The sequence below is a fragment of the Ammodytes marinus genome (assembly GCF_949987685.1).
Source record: "Ammodytes marinus genome assembly, chromosome: 8".
NCBI lineage: Eukaryota > Metazoa > Chordata > Actinopteri > Uranoscopiformes > Ammodytidae > Ammodytes > Ammodytes marinus.
The window spans coordinates 11,034,394-11,056,700 of NC_137212.1; the positions used below are offsets into that span (position 1 = coordinate 11,034,394).

The window sequence follows — 22,307 nt, forward strand, 5'->3', positions numbered from 1 at the left end:
AATAACTTTTTGTCAGCGGATATTGTACTGTGACAGGACACCTGTAAAGACAGCAAAAGTGTCCTACTGTCATTTGTGTAACCACCACCCATGACAAGAATGACAATAAACATTACAGGAAATTCTGTTGTTGCTTATTGAGAAACAAATGTGCTTTATATTTCACTCATTATTTTATTTGAAAATAAAATAGGATTAATTAAATAATATAGATACTGTATATATATATATATATATATATATATATATATATATATATATATATATGTGTGTATAATGTTAATATACCTGCTAAATTTCCCCTGCTTATGGGGTTCTTGAAATTGCTTTTCCTTTCTTTATTTGGTTACAAGTTACTTTATTTTTCTATATCAAATTAACTACGATTCTCCTTTTCTTCTTTATTAGAATATTTTTCTTCAGGCTCATATACTGTACATTCAGAATACAATTCAGAACACACAACAAGTGAAAGTAAAGGGAGAGAAAAAATACAGACATCAAAATTAAACAAATGTTCTCCTCTGTCAAGCCGATGTTATGTCGCTGCCAGTCGCCCTGCTGTGACTTACTGAGCATTTCCTCATTTCCAGAAAGTTTAGTGACACAGGTCATGAAGCTGTCAGCAAGGAGAATTATTCACTGCTGAACATGGAGCACTTTATCTATCTCTAAAACCAGCACTAAAAGCAAATATGGTAAGACATTGTTATTTACAGACTTATTTAGAAGTTTAAAAAAGAATGATATATATAGCCTACGGTTTTAGTCAATGGTGAGAGTAACACCTCCACCTTACACACTTCTCTGCATGTGTTTTAATCTGGTAATTTCCTCCTGACCATTAAGGCGTGTAAAAATACTTTAGATAGTTTGTATCTTTACACTGCGGGTAAAACCTCGGTTTCCTATCATGTAATTAAAGTAACTATTACATAATCTTTTTCAACATTTTGACCTGGTGCACAATTACTGCAAATGCCTGATCTGATGTAAACGAAACGGCAGATCCTGAATCTCTTGTGTTTGCAATAAAGCGGTGCAAATGTGTTCAGCAACAGTTGTATTCCAAAATTATGTTTTACAGTTAATGGGGAAGTTGGAATATGAACAAAAAAAACTCCATGTTGCTGCTGATGAAAGGAAGCTTTATTTCAAACAGCCATCACTGGTTAATGATTCACAATGTAGATAGATAGATAGATAGATCTTTATTTGTCATTGAACCATTACAGAACAACGAAATGGCATTCCAGTTCACACCCCCCCAAGAAACATATAGGACAGTGACATTAACATGGGTGGACAGGGAGAGTGTAACTGTAGAGACTGTAGTGCTCAGGAATGCTTTACTTCTACTCTTCTATCTTTCCTAGTCCTCTTAAATGACACATGTTAACTGTATTTTAAGACTTTCTTTTAAATAGACCACAGAAAAAGATCAATGATGGTCGATATTTAGCCTTTAAATAGTAAATGCGTGATATAAGTGTGTACAATATTTTAGATAATCTTGACTACAAAGCTCCACTTGAACCAGACTTTAATTAATCAGCTACTTTCATTCAAAAAGCTTCACATATTACGGACTATAGCTGAAACTAAGAAAAGACTATTTAGATCTAGGAAAGACACCAATAGAAATCAAAATACCAGAAAAACAAAAATCTTCACACTACAGAAAATAATTACTATTTATATTTTATCTGACAGTCGTAATTTTGTAGGTCAGTCGCAGAGTTCTCTGCTGTACACCTGCTCAGCTACAGTCTTTGGTGAGACCTTTTTAAAACATCTGCAATGGTGTGTCAGTAGTACACACACACACACACACACACACACACACACACACAAGTAGGCTATAGATACACACACTCAAACACACGCTATGTTTCGTCTGCAGGCGCTCGCTGACTGAAAGTGGAACCCCGTGTGTGAGTGTTATGTGGTGTGGTGAAAAAAAGTTTTAGTCGGTTTCCTTTTGTTGCTTGTAATACGAATAAGAGAAGACTGCAGCGCTTGCACGCAATTGGTGCAGAAGATGGTGTTGCTATGGCAACCCCCGCAGGATGCTGGCCGAGGTTCAGAGGTGTGTGGTCGTGAGCACTTCCTGCTGTTCCTCCCGACCTCTCTAACAATCTTAGGTGTCCAGAACTATAGACGGTGAACATTTATTTCACAGTATGAATATATGTTGAAGTACAATTTTTACTCCTCTACATTCATTTAATACCTCTTGTTACCTTACAGATTCCGATTAATAATACAGGATATAATAACAAATAAATTATTAAGTTATTAGGTTAAAATTAGACTTTATTATCAATCCTAGGAAAATAGTTATACAAATAAGCTCCTTTATCTGCTGCAACATTCTTGGTTTTTGATCTATATTTTGATGCTAAAACGTTTACCATTTTGAACACAGACAAGAGTACCTGTAGACTGTCGTACTGCTACTTTTAAAGAGCACTTCTTCCATCACTGCCCTTTGTTATCATCATGGTATCACTTTGTCAACATGACAAAGTACAAGCAAATTCATTCACAGCAGAATTTTCTTTCATTTCCACCATGTTTTCCTCCTCACTGATCATATTTGTCAGTTAGCGAATCAGTTTTCTGACTCCACCCACAGAAGTTAAACTCACCCAATGATATTTTCTCTCACCTCTGACCGCTATGGCTACTTTTAAAACTGCTCTTTATTCAAACCTTCTTCATCTTGGTTCCTTTGACAAGTTGAGAATGAAAGGACCTAAACACCCAAATAACATCAGACTCATTTCGGCACTTATCTTTTTCTCACAGTGTGCCTATACAATTTAATGCAAACCGATGCAACAGATCTGCCACAAATTTGAAATTTTGGAATATTATAACGCTCAGTTATTCTTAACCCTTCAGAGAGCTGTTTATTCAACTAGATATTTATTAATAGTTTTCTATTTAGTGGTGTGTGATTGGATGGGTTGGACAAAACCTTAGAAACAAAATTCAGAAGTATGCAGTCCACTAAAACACTCCAACTGCTAACAAAAACCTCAATAGTAAAGATATAAATTGATACTTACAGTCAATCATTTTGGCTGAACTGTTGTATCTAATTGCATTAGTTTTTACATGTGTACCGTACTTAATAAAGTGGCCACTGAGTATTTGTTTTCCTTTAGAAATATACTGTATGATATCCGTTTTCTTACTAAGTAACATAGGTGCATAGTTCCACTTATACAGCAGCAAGGTGGTGGATATCAGTGTGAGTATGAGGAACCAAACAGGAAATCTCTTCTTAACACACAGTGCAATAAAAATAAAGAGACAGAGTGTGTGAACAGCAGCCAAAAACAGACAAGTTAATAAAGTGAAAATGAAATGGTCTTACCACTTAGTAAGTAAGTGAACTTTTATTTTTAGTTAAGGTGCTACAAAGGTGCAAAGAAAACACAGTGCTCTAACATAAAACAAACATCAAGAAATAAAACAACTTAACTTAAACCCAAATTTAAAAAACATTATAGTAAAAATGTGATATCCACTAGTCAGCAATAAGACGATGCTCACCTACAAATTATTTAACTTTCTTTTTTATAAGTTTTGGTTTGCATATTATTGTCATCATGACTCTAAATGACAGAAACTAGCAGATGCAACAAAGACAACCTCTCCCAACGCCGAAAAAACCCTCTGGGGGCGTAACTAGCTTTTAAAAGATTTATCATGAAACCTCATCAAAGTAAAAAAAACTCCCAATTACGTCAAACACTGCTGACACATAATAACTGTACAATGTTACATATAGATTCCCGGATCCAAAATGAAGGATTGGTATAGTTGCTGTCACTTTCATGCAAATTAAATAACACTCTCTTTGTCGTGGTCGCTATGAAATGGGAATTCATTTCCATTTATTGAGCTACTGTGGGCTGCAAACGAAATAAGATTTTATTCTATAATTATTGACACGTTAAAATTTCTTAAAAGTTTTAATTACTCATTGCTTGTTGCTGACTTCAATATCTCAATTTGGCACTATTGTCTGCTGCACATTGTCAGCTCTCTCTAGATCAAACAAGCAGGAAACTGTGTTGTTGCACTGTGCATTGTCACTTTGTAAAGTTAGCGTAGGGGTTTGACGGGGAGTGGGGTGCTGCTGACTTCCTGCTTCAGAGACAAAGCTGCTACAGTGGTGTTGTGCTCCTGTGTTGTCCTCAGGAGGACAGCATTGATGTCAAGGCTCTGAGGGCCCGGTTCAACAACACAGCCAGCGCCTCAGACACCAGCAGTCGAGACAGCGGCTCCCCTAAGTCTCCACGACCTGGGTTTGGGAGATCGGCCCTGCCTGTGACACAAAACGATATGGCCTTACACAGACTGTCTCCCACCGTTCCTCCACCGATGGCTGGCCCAGGCTTGGTGAGGTTCCCCAGGGCAGCAGCAATGCCGTCCAGACCGGTTTTCCCCCCTCGAGCGTATCCCCATCCTGGAGCCAGAGCATCCTTTCAGCCAGTGGACATCAGCAAGGTGAAGCTGAAAGGAGAGATTCCACAGAACATGATGCTGAGACACCAGAGGCCTCCAGGCCCCAAACCAACTCCAGCTCCTGCCCCTGCACCAGCTCATACCTCCACCCCTGTACTGCTCCGACAGCAGCCCCGACAGAGGAGCGCAGGGGATGTGACCCCGCTTAGGAAGGCCCTTCCTCCTGAAGGACCTCTACCTCTGAAACCCAAACGGCCTCCCAATGTCAACCTGGAGCCCTTTCTAAGGTTCAGCCGAGGACCTGCGCTTCCTGGCCCAAGAAAAGAGGACGGTAAGTCGCTCACAGATTTCTTTTTATGCAGGATTAGACTAATAAATGAGGATGATCTGGACATTTCTGATGTCCAAATGGAATATTAATACTTATATTTCTCTTGCATTTGACCGTTTGATCTGTTTATTAAACGCTCAACCGATTTGACTGTTTACAGTGGCAAATTCATGAAAGTGGCTGCTTGATTTGAAAGATCAGTCAATGTAGCACAAGTGAAAAATAGTTTATTTCCTGCTCTGCTTTCATTTTGTCCCTTTTCATTTTGCCTTTTTCACATTTTGTCATGTCACAATAGAAAAGCAGAGGTGTTAGTGCTGTAGTAATAATGTCTTCATTCCATTTACAGTAGCTGCTACAGTTTCAGGGTCCTGGTCCTTAAAAAGAACAAAGCTATCATTAGTGTTAATCCCAACACATGTGTTTTTATTTTAATATCTGCTGTGAAATATAGAAGGGAAACAATTACAAATCAGTTACTCTTCTTGACATTCTTCTTCATCATGGTTAGCTTTACTATTTTTTATCATGGAATGTAACATTTTGATAGTATGTTTTAATTTTTAATATTTTGCTTTTTTTAGTCCTAGCAGGGAGAAAAATGTCTCTACCTGCTGTAGTCAGTATCCCAAAACTGCCACAACGATCCAGCAAACCCAGTAGTCTGCCACACCAAATTTCCTGCATGTAAGTATTTAACTGGTTCACACAGTGCAATGACAATAATGGGGCTTTTTTGGGGAGTTGTTCCTTATCCAAGTTGAGGGTCTGAGGACAGAGGGTGTCGTATGCTATACAGATTTTGAAGCCCCCTGATGCAAATTGCTATTTGTGACGCTGGGCTATTTAAATGAGAACTGACTTAAATTGACGATCTTGTATTTACAATAAAAGTTGTGAACATACAATGTATGTGTTTATAATATGAATAATGTTTTTTTTTTTGCTGTCTTTCGTTCCTTGTCATAATGCAACACTCTCCTAAAAACTACCGTACAACTTAGTTTCCACTGCTAATAAATATTGAAAGAAATGTTAAGCCGCCTCTGATGGTTTAGTTAAAATTATACAGATTGTTAGTGCAGATATTGTAAACAACAACAACAATAATAATAATAATAATAATAATAATAATAATAATAATAATAATAATAATAATAATAATAATAATAATAATAATAATAATAATAATAATAATAATAATAATAATAATAATAATAATAATATGATAATATTGTGTATTGATTTCAGGGACATTGAAGATAACCAAGACCCCTATGACGACATTGCAAGCTGGAGTGACAACAGTTCACAGTGTTTGGACGGGGTAAGGACACGAAAATCACACTGAAATGATACTCACTGTGGAGTGAGAATGCCAACTTTTTATTCTTGGATCATTTGATTTTCTTACAGTGGCTGGCCTTCCCCTATAATCTAACCATTCATGTACAAGTTCTTTTTTTTTCTCTTGTAGGATGGCGATGATGATGATGATGATGATGTGTATGAGTCCATTGATGAGTAAGTATGAATTTTCTGCCTTTACCATTAAAACCATGTTCTGCACATGATAAGAGAAGTTTTGGCAAAAAGTAGAAAATGGCTGCAGCTGAAGAAACATGCATGAAGTATCTGTTTCTGCTACTTCTATTTTTGAACTCACTGCTCGTACCGCTGAAGCAACTACCGACAACAAGATTGTCTTAATTATAGACACAATGTGCTTTAAGTGTTATCATTAACTAGTGATTATCATCAACTGGCAATGATGTCTGCTCCTTTGGTTTTAAAGTAAAAAAAAACTGTTTTTTCACAGGTGTAGTGTGCAGTTATGTTTTTATGTTTATAAGTTGTTTCTGTGATTTATGTTGTTTACTGTTAAAGCACATGAAGGCAGTGCAGTTTGTGGGACACTGCGGTTGGTAAAACAGTTTGCCGTGAAGTGTTTCCAAAGAAATGAATTCAGTCATCGGGATACAATCATGTTGATTTTGTCAATTATATAACATTACAGCGCTAATATATAAGTGGTTGATTCTTCTATTTAATCACAAATAAACATCCTTTCCCAGATCAGTAACATGACATTAGTATTTTGCTCAAAGCACAGCTTTGTAGTTTGTACAGACTCACAGGGTCACTATGGCTGGAGAGATTAGATGTTAATGTAAGTACATTTGATGTGTTCCTTTAAAGGGACCAGGTGGAGGTAAATCGGGGTAAAGCAGAGAAGAAGAACAAAAAAGAAGCAAAGAAGCAACGAGAACAAGAGAAAAAAGAAAAGATAGAGCATCAGAAAAGAGAAAAAGAGTTGAAGAAGAACTTCCAGGTGAGGAACCATTGTCCACACAGAAACATCTACCAAAACACATTTTCTACTTCATCAGATCAAAGAGCATCACTTTTGGTACTGACAATTTAAGAAAATGCTCCACCTTACGAATCAGGATGAAGGTTCAGTAGTTAAAACATTGGAAAACGTCAATGGTTCAAGCCAAAATATAACTTTTATTCTTTGACATACTGTAACTCTGAAGTCCAAGTTGCAAGGGAAAAAAAGTAAGAATAATGTACTGATTGGACACATATTACCTTTAGTTATCAAGGTAGTTATGTAGTGTAATCAATCACTCAATAAAAAATACATTCTGAAATATATATCTTTATTTATGTATTAAACCATTTCCTTCATTGAAATTCAAATAGGCAACTTAAATCCTTAAACATTGAGTTTTTTCAATCCCACCCACTCCATCTGTCAAAATCTCTTTCATAATCTGTAAATTGTATCTTTCACAGTTTATCTTCTGTCCTTCTGTAGTTGCAAGGGGAGGTGGAGGTTCTTCATTTAGCCAGAGTCCGGCACGACTGGCACGGAGGAGGAAAACTGGACCTGAGCGTACAACAAGACGAGAGCATTGAGATCCTCCGAGTGAAGAATAACCCAGGAGGAAAATGGTTGGCCCGTACGCTCAACGGAAACTGTGAGTTTCACTTTAAATTGTAATCAAGAATTTACAGAGAACTGTCCAGTTTTGACCTTCCCTTTGGAAGTTGTGTTGGTCTTGAGCCCGGTCTCCGGACCAATTTGTGAAGGTCTCGGTTTGTCTTAGAATCAAATGCATTTTACTCAATGTCATCTTGGTCTCAAATGAAAAGGACTGGGATGATATTTTAGACCGGGATATCATTAAAGTTCCTTGTCTGCTTAATTTGTAAACAAAACTACAGTGATTGAATGTGAATAGTTTTCTATTTAGTGGTGTGTGATTGGATGGGTTGGACAAAACCTTAGAAACAAAATTCAGAAGTATGCAGTCCACTAAAACACTCCAACTGCTAACAAAAACCTCAATAGTAAAGATATAAATTGATACTTACAGTCAATCATTTTGGCTGAACTGTTGTATCTAATTGCATAAGTTTTTACATGTGTACCGTACTTAATAAAGTGGCCACTGAGTATTTGTTTTCCTTTAGAAATATACTGTATGATAACCGTTTTCTTACTAAGTAACATAGGTGCATAGTTCCTGCTTTAAATGCAACCAATAACTGACTAATTTATTTATTTATTTTTCTCTTGTTTTGTGCACCCCCAGCAGTGTAGGGTTCATACTAGTCTGTTCCTGGTCTTGACTAAGTCTGGCCCTGCTTTGGTTATTAGCCTGAAATAACCTGCAGAGACTTCTGTTGATATGAAGTCCATACAAGCTTTCTATCTGAAATGTTGGCTGTTACTGCAATGATATTCTGCCTTTTAAATGTGTAAACTGAGATAGCAATATTTCTAAAGGAACCAGCACATTTTTTAATTGGCTCAAAGTCCCGTGTTCTCCCAGTTTTTGGATGTAGGGTAATCATCACAATAGATATAGGTGTCCACTTGTCTGGTTGATGCATTATTTAATTGTATGTAAATACATTTCAAATGTTGCATTTACTCTTAGCTTTTGTGGAGAAGTTTGCATGAATACTCTTCTACTCTTGTCTCATAAGGACTAATAAGACATTTTGTCTGATGAATGTAAAAATATTATGTATCATGTTTCGCTGATGATACACAACTCTATCCTGGAAATCCCAAAATCCTGGGGACCTTTCCTTCAACCTTTCAGTCTTATATGTTCTTAGTATTTAATTTAACTATATACTGTATAACAATATGCACAAAATGTGTAACTTTGTTCATGCATTAGATAAGTTATCAGATTTGTGTGTGTTGACCTACACACTTTTTCATAATAAAGCAAAAGTACAGTGTTGAGATGTTTTGTTACCTTGCAGATGGATACGTCAGTAACACATGTGTGGATGTCGACTACGAGGCAGTGAAGCGAAAATTTCTCCTGTCCAGAAAAATAGACACATCACAGTTGCCTCCACCACCTCCAGACCCCCAGCAGATGTTAAATGTGGAGTCAAATAACAGAGACAGGTACAGTAGATCATGTTAGTCATGCTTGCAATCTCAATATTTTCTTATGTCTTCTTCTTTAATGTATGTATATGCCCCTTTTAAAACACTTTGAATTGCCTTGCCTTTCCTTGTCTGAATTGTGCTAGATATATGCCTTACCCTACTGTATTAAACCTTTCTCATCTAATATTATGAGAACATGTTTAAATATTCTCTTGATTAGTGATTAGCTACTCCGTAAACTAACCTAATTGTTTGGTTGCTTTGCTTCCTCAATTTCCCCCACGTTTTTATCCAGCTAACATGTTGTTCTCTTCTAATCCTCAGCACGCTCGAAGATGATGGTAAGTAACAACACATAAACATTAAAGGAAAAGTAAGTGATATGGTACTTTTAGCTAACTTCCTGTCAGCGTCTGCAGTTAGCAGTCCCCACCCTCATCCCTATGTCACCACCAGATGAACACGCAGCCATCTTCGTCAGATAGTGCCGCGATGGAAAGCAGCGAGTCATGTTCACAGGCACAGAGACCCGCCTCTTTATAGCTGATCGGATAAAAACAAGCGAGATACTCAACATTTTAACTGGCAATTACTGCAAAGCTGAGTGACTGGGAGACCTACAGTATGTTATGAACTGAGTATACTTTTTAAGTGATTGCTGTATGAATATAGAGATATTAAACACATGTATTAACAAAAAATATCACTTACTTCTCCTTTAATGTCAGATTAGGATTACTACAGGTCAAATTTCACATTTTATTCAACTTCTATATTGCACATCAGAAACAAAAAATTTCATGTTTATTTATACAACTTAAAGGCCCAGGTTGTTAAGTCTAATTAAAAGATGATAATTTATTCCTCAAAAATATAAAAAAAAAAATTCTCATGAATGCATGAGTTGAATGTACCGGTAATGGAAAATTATTCTTTCTCCCTCGGATTTGTATTTATTTATTTTTTTTTTTTACCTACAATGGCCCTAAAACTATCAACTGCAAGTAAAACTAGAACTGCAAGCAGTTATGAGGGGGCCAAGCCTCCGGCGCAAATCGCGACCCGGGCGTCCCAGACCACGGCGCCGGCCGCTCACTTCACAGAATCCAGGGATGTAAAAGTTCGGTGTGGGAGTTGTATACAAGATATACATTTTGTGTGCTTTTGGCGCGCCCCTTATGGATGAATTTCGCAAAACTGCCACGGTAGAACGATGCAGCTCAATTTACAGAACAAGGGGATCTCAAGTTTTTTAATGTGCGATGTTTGGTTGGCGAGTTATGAGCAAAAGCAGATTGTCAGCCTTGACAAAATGGCGGCCGGAGCTAACTACACAATGTAATGTCAATGGACATGCTAGCTGCGATTAGCATTGCTGCCGAAACACTTTGATGAAAAAAAAAAATAATAATTTATTAATAAGTCCCGCCCACATTAATATTTCTTGGTCATATTTTTTATATAGACTCGTGTATGCCCCTTGATGGTTTCCCTTGAGTTTTAAGAATATTCCTTTGGCCAATTGACCTTTGGCTAAGCCCCGCCCTCCTTAGTTACTGTTGCTAACTCGGACAAGTTGTCGCAGCTGACTGCTTGTTTACAATATGGCAGCTCTCTCTCGCACATACACACACAGACCAGACGTATTTGAAATGACACGACAGTGACTGCAGGTTCTGTTTTGTGCGTACTGTAGTTTTCTCTAAATGATAAAACATCTCATCCATCAACTTAACGGACTCGTCTCTCACATCAAGGGCCGGGAAGTACGCAGGGGAACAAGTCAAACCTTCGCCGATTTACACTACTCGGTTTCTTCTGTTTAGCTTTCAAAATAAAAGACAGCACTCAATGTTCTGTAGGAAATCTAACTGAAGGCACCTCCATAAACTAAATCTTAATAGATAAAGTACCAGTAGCATACAGGCTATGTCCAGCATCAGAATTAAACCATCTCTTTATCCTTGATTATTGCACAGCTCCAACTATGTTTGTCCATCAGCAACAATGAAAACACAACTGCTCAATTGAATATAAAAAGCATCATGGCTTGCACTCGGCATAAATTCATCAACTGATTATTAAATAAACCCCAAAATAGTTTCTGACTCACCAATCTGACTCCCTGGCTGTAGAAAGAAGCAAGCTGATAGTTATCATCCAGTGTGACTGACAGCAGAGCTAGCTAGCATCCTTCCGTTCATGTAGGCTACCTGCCCGTTTGAAACGCTCGTACATTGTTGGTCCTTTTCGCTGTTGTAAACCGTCCAAGGCTGGCGCAGGCATTTCTCTTGCTATTCATTCTTTCCCTTTTTAAAATATAATCCAACTTGTTAAATTTCCTCCAGTCTGAAATATCTGCGGGCACTGACAGCAGCTGCAATGTTGACTTTAAAATCCGCGGGGGTAACGACGTGAATGAGAGCAGCTGGCGTAATCACGTATCGCTGTTGCATGTGGCCCAGGCACATCGTTTGGCCATTTTTGCGTCTTTAACAATTAATAAAGCCATGAAAACAACAAAAGTGTCGCAGGCTCCAATGGTTCTCTATGGAGATAGATGCTGAGAATGTCCGAGTCTGGATCCTGGGTCGTTAGTAGTTAAACGCTATTGGTTCATTTGCATTCGGGGGCGGGGCTTAGCGGGGACTGAGCCAAAGGTCAATTAGGAGATATATAATTTCCTCATTTATGGCGCCCCCTTATGGCGAAATTTTCCGATTTTTTTTTTAACGCAACTAAGGGTAGCACCAACATAGGTCTAAAATTTGGACTTGATCCGATTTATAATTTTGAATTTATGAATATTTACGTACAAGGAAGTAACGGTTAGCTAATTTTCAAATATTCAGTGCTACCGTTTCGTCATCGAATGTCGTATCAAAATTCTTTCGAACAAGTAGTTTTTTCCGTGTGGGTCGGTAGATGTTCTGTGCAAAGTTTGGTGTCAATTGTGCAAAAAATGTGGGAGGAGTAGCGAAAAGTCAGTTTTGCAGTTTTCGCGATTTTGCAAAACATCTATATATACATAAATGGGCGTGGCCTATGCCAAAAGATGCAGCTGACTCCAGTGAATCTGTGGATATAAAGTTGTTGACTGTGGGAGGTTCGGTGTGGGAGTTAGAGCCCCAAACGCGTTTTCCTTGGTGTAGCGCCACCTAGTGGCCGGCATGTCTGAATTTTTTTGTCTGCGTATACGGCCCGGACCTGGATCTAGTCATGCAATTAGCATGTCTGCACCCTTTACGGTTTGGACTGTGGACACACTTTAAGGTGACTACAAATAATAACAATCGGAGCAAAAACAATATAGGGTTCCCTGCCCAGCAGGGCTTGGGCACCGCGTTCCAGCTCCTGCTCGGGCTTGGCCCCCCTAATAAATTACGCCATTACACTTATACAGCTTCATAAAACACAGAAGGATATATGAAAACTTGAAGATTGAGAAAGATGACCAACTTTATACCGATATATGTCCAAAAAATTATATTCAATAATCTGCTAGATTCGTTTTTAGTGTGTGTCAGGTTGGCTGTTCACTTTTCTTCCTCTCACAAGATCAGATAAAAACAAATTTAAATCTGTTTTTGTTTGATTGTGTCAGAGATAATGTTAATGATTATTACAGTATCTATTTGCATGAAAACAGGATTATTTAAATTTCACGTTTACTGTACTTTTTGTTTTGTCCTTAGATGACTATGATGACGTTCAACCATTAAATGAGGATTTCCCTCCACCGCCGCCTGACATCAGGTATCTACTCACATCTGGTTCACTGAAAAAGGAATAGGAAATGAGATCTTGAGATATGAACGTCTGGGCTGCTCCACTATTCCATTAATGTCTAATAAGTGATGAGATCAGGTGCAGGTTATGCTCACATTGGAGCATATGATTAGTTCAGCTCTTAGGTATTTTATTAATATGTGGAGATAATCTGTGGAATGTGTTCTTGATAAATGTAATGGTTTTCCTCTTGATTAACTGTTAATTCTCTTTTTATTTTCAGAATAGACCCTAAAGTCATGAAAGATCTACGAAAACATTTTAAGGTAAATTATTTTCAAACTTTCACACTAAATGCTTTTTTTGTGATTAAGCAGAGTGTCATCAGCATAAGCAGGGATAGGAAATGTGTTTATTGTATATTAATTGTATCAGAAAAAAACAGGGGCCCAGGATTGATCCTCAACATACTTCCCAATGATGAAAAGCATCATTAATATAATAATAATAATAATAATAATAATAATAATAATAACAACAACAACAACAACAACAACAACAACAACAACAACAACAACAACAACAACAACAACAACAACAACAACAACAACAACAACAACAACAACAACAACAATAATAATAATAATAATAATAATAATAATAATAATAATAATAATAATAATAATAATGTATATTAAATAAACATGTTACAGTTCCCCCATTAGGACATATACTTATATTTCTAAATTGAAAAAAAAAAAAAAAAAAAAGATCACTATGTCTCTTGTTTCCCAGTTTGAAGGGCCTCTCAGGGTGCTGCACACCATGATGGTGGATCCTAATTCTATCATAAAGAAACCAGGAGGAAAGGATCTGCACGTGACTCACGGAGAAGTCTTGGACGTCATCCAGCTCACCAACAGCAAGAAAGCTCTATGTCGCAACCTGCGAGGAAAATGTATGTAAAGACTTCACATCCCATTTTTATTCTATATCATTTTTCAGAAGTAGCACTTGATACATAACAAGTTTATGGATGGGACTAGATTTACAATAAAATAAGTGACCATTAATGTAATGGTGTACAGGTTTCCTAATGTTCATTGAGTTTTTTGTATAAATAGGAGAAGTGTGAATGAGCTTAACCCATATTGACTAAATACCTATTTCCAAGCACAATCAAATGCGCCTTGTTCATTTACCACATTACACTGAACACTTCAGATGTCCACTATAGAAAATCCACTCCTCAAAAAAAATTCAAAGCACAGTGCTCTGTTGAAGCGCAAAAGTAAAAAATTTAAGTAAAATAGAAAACGTTACTTTTGTGATTAACACTTCTACAACCATGATAGAGACTGTAATGTCACACTTATTAATGCTGTACTTTTCAAAATAATAAAATATATTTCAATTTAACCCTTTCACGCATAGTGGTCACTACAGTGGACAGCTACTCAAAAGCTGTTTTCTTGAATATGCATGGGTGTAGATCGCCTAGTTGCATATCAGCCACTACAGTGGACTCTTGTGTGTCATCCAATACTACATTGCCAACCAGTGGCCAACCTTTGTAAGAGCAGCAACAATTTGCCAAAACCAAGATGGCCAGCAGGGTGCAGAAATGTTGTGCAGTTCAGGAATATCCTGTAAATACTTCTAAAATAGCAGACTTTGGCAGGTAAAAAAAAATGTGGCAACATCAAGTAACATTTTAGGAGTAATATAATTGTTAAAATGTTCAATTATTGATTTTACATTGGGAGGGAATGATGTTTAATCACCTGTCCACTAAATTGGACATCATGCATCAATGACTTCAATAAATACTATGACTGCAGATGTGTTGTGCTTAAAAAAACTTAATTTGCTGTACATTTTTGGTTTTAAATCAATTGATTTATGTTATTGGAATGTAACTTAAAGTATTTGTTAAAAAAAAAATCCAGATTATCCCATAATGTGTAAAACAGTTGACGTCATTATGATGTCAATTTTCATATTAAAATACCTTTGATGAAGTGATGTACACGTCAGTAGACTTTACTGCTGAATTACATCTGAAAAAGAGAAATTGGAGAACCAAGGAAAAAGTTTTCTGTTATTTTTATAGAAAATTTTGATTGAAAAAATTATTCCACACTTTTGAACTAGATTGAAGTATTGGAATATGTTAATATATGTGAACAGACATTGAAAATATATATTATTTTATAGTTTTCACATAATATATAATTTTTTTTTTCACTGTTTTGTTAAAAAGGTTAATTTAATTGAGATATTTCACTGAATGTGTACGTTCTTTACTATCAGATCCCAGCAACACTTTTCACTGCTTTTCTGTCATTTGAATGTTTTGAATGTTATAAAGATACTTTATCTTGCAATCTACCAATCCTAGTGTTCTAATCATGGCTGCCCTCATTAGACTTTTGTTGAAATCAATGACATATATAAATATTTTTTTTTGTTGCTTTTATTAGCATTGGGAATTACAATGAAAACTTATTTTAATTTGGTAAAAACAATAAACAGAGCAAACATTTTTTTTTATTCAAGATTGTGAAGTAAATTTAGCAGAAGATGAATTTGACTGATTCAATGAGACTGTTTTACTGAAAGTTTGTTTTGTCTCATCTTTCACAGATGGTTATGTGTCCAGATCTCTTCTTCTTCCTATGTAAGTGAATCGTCATCCATTTGTCAGTTCAACTATTAGCTTGGTAAACGAGAAAAGGCAGATAAATATAAAATTGCATTATATCGAATCAGGATATGTGATACCAGATCAGGTCATAAGTTGCACACATATATTATGTACTAGATGGACGTATGATAACACATCTATAAAGTACACAACTTTCCATTTCATCTCGAAAATGTTGTTCTGGTTCATGATTACAGTAAACTAAGTTAATTTTAACAACTTTTAGGTCTAGATTGTACACGTACACATGAATAGAAATCCCTGTTCTGCAAACAGTTTAACATCAGCCTTCCTTTGCAGGGAGGGAGACATATACGACGATGTTGCCTATGCAGGCGGTGAGTTATCTTTGGATCTTCATGTATTAAATGCAAACTGCTACTGTTATTTGATTTCCAATGCAATCTGAACTATGCACTTTTTTGAACCCCATGTGTCTGTCTGCCTTTTAATACATTTTTTTAAATAATTTTTTTGTTTTTTTTCATTGCAGACGTCTATGACAACGACACTCCACACATGGAATATTAAAACATGTCAAACTAAACACACTCACCCGACATAAAGAAGCAAACTTTACAATATTTTAAAACTATATAAAACAATCAAACTGTCCGGCAGCTGGATACACATTTTGCTTTATTTGACCTTATAGTTGCATTCAATTATAAGGGATTCAAACACAGACAGTAAGCTGCCATGCTCACAAAGAAATGATCTGATACAAAAACTAAAACTAACTAGAAATATTCTCACATACATACACAAACACACACACACACACACACACACACACACACACACACACACACACACACACACACCGTGCTGAGAACAACAAACTGGTCATTATTGCATTGTTTGTCAATCTGCTTGCATAGAAAGTGAATACACTATTACTGTGGCTTTGTTTTTTGTCCGACCTTTGAGATTATGTAAAATAATTTAATAAACTTTTTGTTAATTGTGTCCCAGTTTTCTTTGACTCTTGCTTCTCAGCTCTTTCTCATTTCTTTCTCGTTTATATATTAGAGTTTGACATGACATGTTATGAAATGTAAAATATTTAAGATTGAAAAGTTTTGTGTTTTGTTTTTTGCTACGCTGGTGTTGGAAACAATATACAATAACACAATATAGACCGGTGGTCTCAGACATTTCGACCCCATTGTATATAGTTCCTTCCAATTCTGTGTATTTTTTAAGCAGCAAAGGAAGACTATTTAAATCCATCCTATTTTACAAATGCGTGTAATTCAAAATGTTCATTGTTTCAGAGCATTATTTAGTAAGTTAGAAAATGTATTAAACATGTCAGGATTCACTCTCCATATTGCACACATACTTCTTCATGTGTAACGTAAATGCAAGGTTTCACTTTCGTCTGCTGGGCTTTGCAGACAGAAGTGCCTCTCTTGTGCACTAAAATATTTGAAAGATTAGTATGCATTGTAGTTATGTAACAGTAACAGTTTGATAATAGAAGGCTACTATTTACAACCCCTATTCTGCATGTTTATTATCCTACTATAACTATCATATATTTCTATCATATTTCTTACTGTACTGCAATATGTGCACGCACCAGCTGCTTAAACAGAAAAGATGTCGTTCAAATTGAGGAGGGCAGCAAGCACAACATCTCTGCTTCCAGTGCGCACAAAAAAAAACAGAAGAAGAAGTTTGATTTTCTCGGTGATCGTTTAGTCCAGTCTATTTGTGCTGCTTCCTGTTTCAAAGTCCAGCTGAGGTCTCTAGTGTCAACAGTGCAAAGTTGAGATGTGTGTGTAGTTTCTGGATCTGCGTGTTTGTTTATTGTAGTGTAAGAGTTTGAGCAGCAGACGGACATGCAGCAGTCATTGGAGGCCCTGGTGCGACTGCTGGAGTCATACAGAGGCCGAGATAAAGTTGTAAGTTTTTAAATGATCGGACCTGACAACCCATTACATCTCCGGTATTAATCTGTAATAAAGCTACTGTTGCCTATTAGGTAAAGCTTATACACCTTTAAGACAGAGGGGTTATATAAGACCGCTGTTTAATATCAGGAAGCTGCATGTAGTGAAATTAAGCTTTTTCCATTTGTTGCTTTTCAATTCTTTTAGGCTAGCCTACTCACTGAAATGCTATTGTAAAACAAACAGTCCAATTAATACTAGTCATTCAGGAGGTTCTGCCAAAATGCAAGCATTGCTCCCATTCCCCTCTACATCCTCGTAGACTGCATGTATTTTGGTAAGACAAAAGAAAGGCATTTTTAAGAGCCACTTTGTTCTCTGGCATTTCTAGCATTTTCTGAGGTTTTATGGACTAAAACCTCTGGCAGTTCATTTCAATTGCATATAACTGATCCATTAAGCATTAGAACATCATCTATTAAAGCTGGGGTTTGTGATTTCTGATTGGTCAAAATTAACATGAGCTGTACACTTTGACCAATCAGAGCGAGGCTCCGATTCTCTGTTTTTATTGGCTGTTGGGACTGTCCATTCACTTTGGCACGGCTTTGTTGGTGTAGAGCATGTCGGGGAGGGACCAAAGAAAACAAGTGGAGCAGTTGAGGTATTTGGATTCGAATCTCTATCCCAACTGCCATTTTCCCCCAAAATCCTCCACCCCAGCTTTAACATCTAAAGGGCCATTAATGAATGAATTGCTCTTATTGGGATCTACAAAGTTGTCTAATCTTATCTAATCATAGTTTTATTAGTCAGTGGCACTTTTAAAATATGAAGAATCATATGATGGTCATGATGTTGATGATGAAACCTTTATTTCTGTCATTTCAAGGACAATTTGCTTTTATAACAGAATATAACAGATTTTTTCTAAAAATCTTATAAAAGCGTCATGCAAAAATGCTTTTTTCAGTTTTAGTGTTAAAAGATCAGCTTTCTCTGCAAGTACCCTAGATAACAACTCCTTAAAGCATTAATGTACTACTTTTATTACTTCTGGACTCAGTGTTTTCCTGCTCTGTCCGTCCTCTCAGATCAGGACGGTGTGTTATGGCTCCCAGCTGGTTGGAGGAGTTCTTTCCAGGAAGGCGGAAACAGACGTTTCATCCCAGCGGCTCGGGAAAAGCCTGCTGCTGTTTTCTGCTCAGCTCAGCCACTGTCGCACGGTGCTGAGGCTGTTTGACGACCTGTCCATGCTGGCATACTCCCAAAGCTATGGGTTTGGAGCCACGGTGAGCCACACAACAACCCTCTGCCCCATTATTTATTTATTATTATTCTTCCGGACAATTACACATAATACATAATTTTCTCATTGCATATTCATACATATTACTTTGTGTTATCGTCCGAAGGGAAGCAGGAGAAGCCAAAGGCTTATCGGGTCCCGCCCCGAATAAAAAAAAAAATAAATAAAAAAAAATGATCCTCCACTCAAGTCTTATCAATCTCCATGATCTACTCGGGAAGAGGTGGATTCACTGGAAACATGATACAAGGGTTCCCCGTCCAGCTAATAAACAAAATTGGCATTAGCTCCTGTTCTTATAGTATTAATACACCTTAAGAAATGATTATTTTGTCAATATTCGACAGCAGCAGTTCTCATGAAGCTTTGCCTGGAAGCAGTGATTGAATTAACTTACATAATACACACAATACATTGTGAAAAAAAAAGCTCAGACTTTATCCTCCAGTACTGCTTCAGGACGATAAATATAAATATCATGTTTTGATACTCTGTTTATTTTTGTTCTATGTGAAAAAACAACCATAGGGTTATGTGACATATAAATACATAGTTTTGATATATACACATACTTGTGACATGCGTTAATGCTACATCTATGCAGTGTTAACACATCATGTCACATCATCTTTCCAAGGAGGAGGACGCAGGAGTGCGCTGGATATCGGTGCTGACCAACGTAGCCGACCAGCTCTACTATCCCTGTGAACACATCGCGTGGGCCGCGGACGCCGAGCTCATCAAGGTGAAGTCTGACAAGTGGTGGCTGCTCGGCACTGCACTGTGGGGAACCTCGTTGCTGCTGGGGATACTCAGGTCTGAGACCGTCCGTCCACAAATATTCAAATCACATAAACAATGAATTTAAAAAAAATTCAAATGGGCACATAATTCAGACTAAGTTACTACACGGAATGTACAGATTGTATAAGACATTTTACCAAATTCTGAAAAATTAATTGATTCCCCACACAGCATGCTGCTGTTAATACGGACCAAAGTATCAAATGTGTAGTCTATTATCCCTTTGATTATTGATCTGCTGCTGGAAATAGTCCCCAAGAAGTAAACCAATTACTCCTGTTGGTGTAAAATGTGGTAAAAGCTACAGTGCTGTTCATATATGTGACCTGTTCTAAAATATTGATATATTTTGTTAGCTTGGTGTTGCCACTGTGCAGACAATTACATTTAAGAGTAACTAACATATTGTTGGTTTTGGTATTTTCATTGGATTTGACAAGATTAAGACAAATATAGGATAATGTCAGCCCTATCCTGTAAATAAATTAAATAGATTGTATATTCAGTCATAATACATATACCATTTTATTTATTTGACACATTTATTTTTATCAAACCCTTACCAAATGCTGATCATGTTCAAACAGTTAAAAGAGTTAACAGAATAAAAATAGTGCTTGTCGAGCACTAACTGAGTCACTTACTGTTCGGGCTGAATATGTGGCAAATGGCCCAGAAACACCGTCATTTTCAGTTGAAGTTTGATGTGAATCTTTCGCTCTCCAGATCACTGAGAGTTCTGCTATTACTCAAGAAGAAGCTGAGGAGATGTGAGAGGGAAGGAGGTGGCAGCAGGTGTTGTATCTACAGTTTTCTATCAAGTGCCCGCTCACTGTTTAGGAGTTAATGTGAATACATTGTGAGACATTGTAATGTAATGACAAAACTGATGTCCTGATATAGCCAGTGTGTTTTTCTTCCTGCAGTCGATCTCAGCTGCGCAGACAGATGCAAAGGGAGATGCTCTCTGTCCTCGGCAGCATGGCTGATCTCAGTAACGCTGTTCATTGGATGCCGCCCGGCTTTCTGTGGGCGGGACGATTCCCCAACTGGCTGGTGGGGCTGATGGGCACCTTCTCGTCTCTGATTGGTTTGATCCAGATGAGCGCCAGCAACCAAACAGACAGTTCATAGTCTCCACCTCAAAGTGAGGAACGCTTTAATGACTGAATAATGTGTAGTGGTGGGAAATGCTGAGTGAGGGGATGAGTAGAATATCCTCAAATTGAGTGGATTCTCAGTCTAAGCAAAATTAATGATAAATATGTAAAAACCAAAGTACAAAATACATATAACAATATTATAATTAAAACCAATCATCCAAGTGCTTCAGTTGTGACTGAAAGCCTCTTGAAATGTGGCAAAACTTCTTATCTTAACAAATATTTGGACATTTTAGTTGTTAAATATAGTTATTTTAGTTAGTAATTGCTTATCAAAAAGTTGGAGGTAAGGTTTAAATGACAAGATTAATCAAATGTTCTTTCACTTGTCTCTTAATGCTGCAGCATCACAATCACAGGGATGCTGAATTATTTATAGAATTTCTGTAATGACATGCAGATAAAAGTATTAAAAGTAGATTATACATGGTGGCATGGTAATACAGTGTTAAGGATATCAGAAAGCAGGATTCCTATCCTAAATGTTCTAAAACTGCCAATAAAAGGGGCAGCATCTTTGCATTTAGCACATTCTTCTTGTGCTTTGAAACCATTCTAGTGTTTATCCTTTGATTTTAATATTTAAAGCGGTCCGAGATTTCATCCTGTACATGACAGGTCACAGGTTGATCTGTTGGTTGTTGTTTAACCGTATGTTAGGTTGATCACACTAGAAGGTTGATGCACGAGTAGGTACAACAGGGATGGTAATGGTTGTGTGAAGAAATTAAAGCTGTGGTGATTTTCAGAGAAATGGAATGACTCTTTGGAAATGCTGGTATATAGTTGCCTTAGATACACACTCCATACACTTATTTTCAATCTCGCATTTTTTTCACATGCACAAATTAATAAACTTTTCATTACAATTTTTTTTGAGACATCAATCAAGCAAAAAATGTTTTTATGTCGCAATAAGGTTTTATGTGTTTGTGAATGAATGAATGTAATGTCCTAAAGCTACACTACATCAGCTGTTTTACTGTAAAGATCAAGTAACTGTTTGTAAAATTAGCTAGATAGATTATATCTAATTGTGAATCACTATAAAACAGCCCACACACTACACTAGTGAAGTTTTATATGTTCTATTTGGACAGAAGGTGTTCGAAATGTTAAATAAATGATATGTAAATGTGTTTTAGAAGATGTAAAATAATAAACTTTTTAATAGATCAATGTTTCCTTTCTTGGTTCGTTTTATTGCAGTTTGATTGAGCATGTCTGGGAGGTTCAACATGACGTATGCATCCGGTGCCTTTAGGTGCTGACGGACGGATCGTAATTTAGAGCTCACTAAAAAGCATTGAATAAATTAATGTAAAAATAAAGCCTTAATTGGTTAAAGTCTTCGTGATGCAGTTAGTATTCGTTATGGCTTTTATAGAGTAACGAAATAAAATATTGACATGTCACAAAAAAAAGAATTCATGTTTTATGCAGAATTACTGTCATATT

At 36.7% G+C, this 22,307-nt stretch overlaps 2 protein-coding genes across 3 annotated transcripts; both read left to right on the forward strand.

The window, feature by feature from the left end:
• Positions 1 to 596: 596 nt before the first annotated feature.
• On the forward strand, positions 597 to 16,644 carry LOC307254273 (FYN-binding protein 1). Its single transcript, XM_080032575.1, has 15 exons — positions 597 to 698; positions 4,216 to 4,813; positions 5,398 to 5,500; positions 6,065 to 6,140; positions 6,291 to 6,337; positions 7,013 to 7,145; positions 7,638 to 7,800; positions 9,104 to 9,254; positions 9,564 to 9,580; positions 12,935 to 12,995; positions 13,252 to 13,294; positions 13,764 to 13,926; positions 15,615 to 15,648; positions 15,976 to 16,013; positions 16,169 to 16,644. Exons 1-15 carry the CDS (start codon positions 696 to 698, stop codon positions 16,204 to 16,206), a joined length of 1,668 nt encoding a protein of 555 aa, XP_079888701.1. The 5' UTR covers positions 597 to 695; the 3' UTR covers positions 16,207 to 16,644.
• A 799-nt stretch (positions 16,645 to 17,443) lies between these two features.
• pex11g (peroxisomal biogenesis factor 11 gamma) lies at positions 17,444 to 22,024 on the forward strand. 2 transcript variants are annotated; one of them, XM_080032542.1, is made up of 5 exons: positions 17,444 to 17,585; positions 18,668 to 18,865; positions 19,520 to 19,698; positions 20,413 to 20,481; positions 20,613 to 22,024. In XM_080032542.1, the coding sequence occupies exons 1-5, from the start codon at positions 17,523 to 17,525 to the stop codon at positions 20,818 to 20,820; spliced, it is 717 nt and encodes a 238-aa protein (XP_079888668.1). In that variant the 5' UTR covers positions 17,444 to 17,522; the 3' UTR covers positions 20,821 to 22,024. The 2 variants fall into 2 exon arrangements, with proteins under 2 accessions (XP_079888668.1, XP_079888669.1); XM_080032543.1 differs by having other exon boundaries at positions 20,413 to 20,471.
• The last annotated feature ends 283 nt before the right edge of the window (positions 22,025 to 22,307 follow it).